Consider the following 6,005-nt stretch of genomic DNA (forward strand, 5'->3'; position numbering starts at 1 on the left):
TTTTAAGAAATTTTTTACACCATTTTTATGGAAAATGAAAAAAGCTACAAGTAGGGAAAAACAATTCATAATTTTTGGTACCAAAAATAAAACAACCAATTCAGTAGCACGGGCTGCAATAAGGACTCATTGTCATTAATTATGCGAGAAAAATTAAAATCCTTCCTGCAATATTGAATAATTTTTCACCCTAATCCAACAAGAGAAAGGAAACTTATTGAATACACAATGGAGAAATGGGTTGAAGCTTCTGATTGCAGGTCATTGTCCTTGATGCTAAAAAAAAGGATATAATTCGTATGCACTTTTTGTTATTTATATTTGATCATACCCTACCATTTTGTTGTAAACTAATTGAAGGCTTATGCTTGGGGTTTGTTTTATTGTTTACCCAAGATTATTTGTTGGTTTGTTAATTGATATCCCTAGCCTATTGCACTCAATAAAAGAGTTATGAAGACCAAGTCTGGCATCATATTCTAACATCTATTAATGCAGCTATTATATAATTAGAAAGTTTAAATAATAATCTTAGAAAGGCAATGATCAAACCATGTCCACGTTCGTTCCAGTTCGAGTTCTTGAAGATTTGATAATGACCCATTCAAGCATGATCTAAGTTCGTAAAAAAAGAAAGTCTTATTATACCTAATAAGAAATTTGTGGTGATCTCATGCCTTACATCATCAGAAAGTCCAAAAAGCATTTTCATTGGAAGGGTTGTGACTTGTGAGTCAGGGCAATGACAATCATCACGTATCGCAGACTCATCTTTTATTTTTTTGGTGAATACTAGTTCAAAGATCTTGCGTAGGACACATGTCACACATCTCAATAACAAATATCGTTTGGTAGAACATAAAAAATTCAATTTTCAATCCCATGCACTCATTGGTAGAAAAAGAACATAAAAAATTCAATTTTCAATCCCATGCATTCATTGGCAGAAAAAGAAAAGTTTTTACATTCTAGGTTTGCCTAAACTACTTGAGATATGTTTGGATATCGTTAATTTGCTAAAAACTGAAAATTTATTATTGAAAATATGGTAGTAAAATAATTTTTAAAAGTATAAATAGTGCTGTGGGATCTAAATTGATCTAAAAATTTATGTTTTGCTGACTTTTGTGAGTCCATGAACAATATCCATGAGACCCACTGAAAAAATACAGACACACGAATTGGGCAAAACGCTCAATCTACACACACGCTTGGTCTTAGAAATACAAGAAATGAGTGTACTCAAAATGTGGCAACAACCTCTAAGTGCAGACATTAATTCTTGTTTCAATTTCATTCTTCTTAAATTTCCAGTTACCAAATTTTGGGTACAAGTAGTACTTTCGCATGGTTCAATGATAACTAGACTAGATTCATCAAACATCTAAGCGATTGTTCACAGTAGCATCAGCACGTTTTCTACCATTATCTCCTTTTTTAGAATGGATTGTCGCTTAGATATATTGCTAGTTGAATGATGTACAAATAAATCATCTCGGAGCAATGATGAGCATGAGTATGCCCAAACCATATGCATATTTGGATTGTTGATCTTTACGGTCACATACCATGCTGGCTGGCAGGTGAGGAGTTTCCTCTCTCAAATCCAAAATCATTGTCTTCAATTTCACTCCCATCTAGACAAGGAGAGCTATTTTTGAGACTGGGCTCTGAGCTAGCGTTGCTGCTTGTGGCAAGAGGAGAGTCAGTAGCACTAACTGTCCTGCTTTTTGCAGCTCCTGATCTCACACTGTACATAGAAGAAGCAGGAATGTTTGTCACAAGTGGGCGTAGGTTACCTTGGACGCTTCGCCTTATATCCTGTGTAAGAAAAACCCGACGCCAGATCAGCAATTGCTACACCGTAAAGAAGAATTGCGCTCAATTATCATATCCACATTACCAATGTATACATGCATGCTATATGTTCAAATGAATAAACCTCCAATTAACATCGTTCAATATAATAAGTTGCATACGCCAATTAAGAGTGAGATGGATGTGATTTCAAAAGGGATCAAAGGATTTGAATACTAAGAAATTATGTATATTATTCTATTAAGTAATATAATAACTAAGACAAGCACCAATTCATTTAATATATGGTAGGCAATTGCAATAAAGATAGCGATGCATACCATATGCCTCAAAGCCATATCTAGAGATATCTTTGAAAGTGTTCTACCAAAGCCTGAACTGTCATTGGACAAAGACTTGCCACCTGGATTATTATGCGTAGAATGACTGTCGTCTTGCTTCGGTGGTGCAAGTTTCCTCATGTTTACTACTCTGTCAACCATCTTTGTTCCCATAACCACTGGGCTCACTGTGTCACTATCATTTACCACTGATCTGATCTGAGCTTGAAAGGCATTCCCATTACCATAGGCACTGCCATGAGAAGCTCGTCCTCTAGAAGTAGAGCGTGATTGTTGTCTTGGCTTTTCATCTGAAACAGAGTTCCTAGCACTTAGTGCTCCTACCCTGCTCCTAGAGGCTGAAACTGGCCTATCTGGCAATGATGTCCTTAAATTTGGAGGAGCATCTAGTGAGAAGCCAGGTATATCAGATGGTTTCCAAGGCTTAGATTTGACTGTTGGAGAACTTCCACGTGATGGCACTGGATTTTTTGAAATTGCGGGACCTGACCTTGGTGCTGAAGAAGATCGACCTGGGGGAGCAGATTGACTAGGAGCTTTTGATGGGGTTGATGATCGACGGTTTGGAGTGGATGATCTTGAAGTACCCTTGACAGCTGGAAAGGAATGTCTGGCAGTTGGCGTTGAAGACCGAGCAGCGGATCTAGTAGGAGTAGAAGATCTCACTGCAGGAACCACAACCTTAGTGGAAGGCAAGGTGCCTCGTGAATTAGGCGTGGAGGATCTTGAGGGTTTCGTTGTGGAGGGTAATGTGGGTCGTCCGGTTGGTGTTGCAGGTCTAGAAGTCGCTGATGCCAGTCCCCCAGATAATGAGGGCCTTTTTTTACCATTGCTGGAAGAATTCTGTCCAGATGGTGAAGTTGGCTGCTTAGGGGCTATGCTGCTCCTTGAAGGAGGTTCTGCCTGGATTTTAGCTAGCTGCTACCCAATTATATAGAAAACAATGCAACAAAAATTCTCAAATGATGATAGAGGAAGCAAAACTAGAAAATACCAAAACATTAATCTAGGGATGATATATGCTCAAAAACCATATGTTATAGAACTCTAATGCATACTAGTAAATGAAGAGCACAAAGTTATCTTCTACACAAGACCAAGTGTTAGAAAGCTGCATATCCAAAGGCTTGGCGTACCAGTTGAAAGGGCCCATAAGCATCAAGAATTCAACTTAAACAGAGCTCTTACCCTTGATTTCAGAACAATGGGACGAGCATTAGGAATCTCAATCTGACCCAAAACAGTTTTCTGCGAATCTTTCTCCATGGAATGAAAAACTGGGGTATCGGGTGGTGTAATAAGCCTGAATAAAGAGATTTCCCATGAATACCAAGCCAAAAAGACATAATTTCCTCAAAGAACATTATAAAGTTAGTACAGAGCAATGAGGAATATGTCCCTCTCTCTCTACATATTATGTGTGTGTACGCATACACATGCATTAGTTTTCATTTTTTGTCATAGAGCATCTGCAACAGCTATAACACATGCTGAGAATTAGAAGTCTAAAGAACGAGCGAAAAATATGAAGAAAAGTTATTCATTTCCACATGGGAAAAGTTGAAACCAGATGATAAGCAAAGAAAACCAGATACTATTTTTTTTTTCACTTTCTTTTCATATATAAGATGTTAATTTCTGCAACATGACTAAAAATGAGAAAATGGTCTCAAATTAACATGCAGTCAGAGACGTGCATGAACAAAGATTCAAAAAAAAGTGATTGGTTTTAATTTTTTTTTTCTTTACGAGAACATTAACTTTAATTGAGCTTTAATCATCATGATTGTCAAAAAGTGAGTGAAAGGGGGAAAAAAAAAATGGAAAAAAAAGGAAAGAAAATACTTGAGAGACAAAGTGACTATTGGGAAAGGGAATAATTGACCAAGGACCTTCAAAGTGCAATAAAGGAACTGCAAAAGTTCAATTGAAATTTTTGATAATAAGATGCACAGACATGTCATTGATAATTTCAGTGGGGTCGGGTCAGTCAATCAAAGACAAAAAACATCATGCTGCAAATCACAAACTCTAGGTGTTCTTTCAAAATTGCAATGATAACTCCTAAAAATTAGGAATGATACAATTAATTTTAATTTTTTGCAAGTGGGTAAAATTATTTCTTGCTTATTCAACTTTATTTAGCTTATGTATAGACTTTCAAAGCTTCGCTTTTTCTAGATACAACTGTACTTTTACACAGTTTATTATATACATTACGTCTAAAGACACAACTACTGAGATGGTAAGTTGTAATTGATGTATAATAAAAGTGATGTTTGTGGTGATCTAGTAAAATTGATATTTCACTAATTACAATATATCATCACTTCAGCAAATTGTGGAAAAAAAGAAGAAGAGAAATTTGTTGTGTAACATTGTTGTACTTTTTATGCCAAATAAACCAATAAAAATAATTCGTAAAAAAAAAAATTGGATATTAAAAAAAAAAAAAAAATCTAGTTTGTTCAATTTTGAACCATTTTTTCAGATTTTTTTTTTTTTTTTTTTTTTTTTTTTTTTTTTTTTTTTCTAACATAGCTATCAGAATTGAATTAGTTTATATAATTTGGTTACCAAACACGTGCAAACCAACTGGGTGCTCACAATTTCTTTGATTTAGTCTTACAAGTCATTTGACATTTTAAACTCAGTAAAGATTAAAAATAAATTTAGAGATAAACAGTAAAAAATAAATTTGAATAAAAAAGAAACGTCGTAGTTTAAACTTACCAATCATAATCAGATTTGTCATTTTCTGAATTCAAGAACTCATCTGTCCGAGTCTTCCGTGTTGTTGTCATTGGATTTGACTCTGCAAAAAAATGCACCAACCAAAATTAATAAATTAAAATTTTTTTAAAAAAAATCTGAAATACAGAAGAATGTGAAAATGAAAATGTATTGACCTAAGGCAGTGTTTGGCTGGACGGAAAAGTTCCTCTCATTGTCAATCTCGCGCCTCCTCATCTCGAAGAAGATCGCGAGCTCTTCGTCTTTCTCCTTCGTCACCATGATCAGCTCAGCTTTATTTCAAACACCAACTCGCTCAGACTCGGACTCCGACTCAGACTCAGACTCGGTGAGCTTTTTTCAATTTAAAAAAACACTACGGATCTGAAGCAGCAAGCAAATGCTTATATATATACACACAGAGTAATAAATAAGTAAGAAAAAATAAGTAGCATTTATTGTTTCTAGTTTAAGAGAGGAGTGGCAATCGGAGTAATAACTAGTGGAAGTGATGTCTAAAATAGTAAGTGAGAGAGAGAGAGAGAGAAATGGAGGAGTTGAGAGTGGCAGTGTGGAACTGTGAGTGTTGTGTTTTTAAAAGCTCTGAAGTGAAAGAAGAAAGAGTAGCGTAGGAACAAAACAAAATATAAAGGATTTGAATTGCCCACACCGACACGAATGGAAAACGACTACGTTTTTCATACATTTTTACGATATTGCCATTTCTTCTAGCGATATTCAACGTTTCTTTTTTGTTTGGTAACTTTCATTATCAACAAATAGTGATTACCACTATTTTTTTCATTAAATAATTTTTTTTTTGGGTTAAAAGGAAATATCATTAAATAAATATCATGATATTGAAAATTAATATTTGTTTAAATATTGATATTATGATAAAATTCAGTCTATTTTACTGTATAATAAATGGATAGGATTTTAAATTTTGCGTAATATCAAATATTGGATTGCCTTAAAAAAAATTAGAAGAGGATCTATCCAATAATGTAATATATGTATTGTTTTGAGAGAAATACTTGAACCTTGTACGTATTTTATGAAGGGCTAAGTAGTAAAAAATGGTAACATTTTTTTTTGAACCAACTTAAAAAA

At 34.6% G+C, this 6,005-nt stretch overlaps 1 protein-coding gene across 2 annotated transcripts; it reads right to left on the reverse strand.

Annotated features, from left to right (window-relative positions):
* Nucleotides 1-1,267: 1,267 nt before the first annotated feature.
* On the reverse strand, nt 1,268-5,492 carry LOC126692349 (flocculation protein FLO11-like). 2 transcript variants are annotated; one of them, XM_050387930.1, is made up of 5 exons: nt 5,069-5,492; nt 4,893-4,974; nt 3,348-3,462; nt 2,139-3,080; nt 1,268-1,821 (listed from the first exon to the last, which is right to left on the reverse strand). In XM_050387930.1, exons 1-5 carry the CDS (start codon nt 5,172-5,174, stop codon nt 1,561-1,563), a joined length of 1,506 nt encoding a protein of 501 aa, XP_050243887.1. In that variant the 5' UTR covers nt 5,175-5,492; the 3' UTR covers nt 1,268-1,560. The 2 variants fall into 2 exon arrangements, with proteins under 2 accessions (XP_050243887.1, XP_050243889.1); XM_050387932.1 differs by having other exon boundaries at nt 2,139-3,077; nt 5,069-5,491.
* Between the last annotated feature and the right edge of the window lie 513 nt (nt 5,493-6,005).

Source organism: Quercus robur, chromosome 7 (assembly GCF_932294415.1).
Source record: "Quercus robur chromosome 7, dhQueRobu3.1, whole genome shotgun sequence".
NCBI lineage: Eukaryota > Viridiplantae > Streptophyta > Magnoliopsida > Fagales > Fagaceae > Quercus > Quercus robur.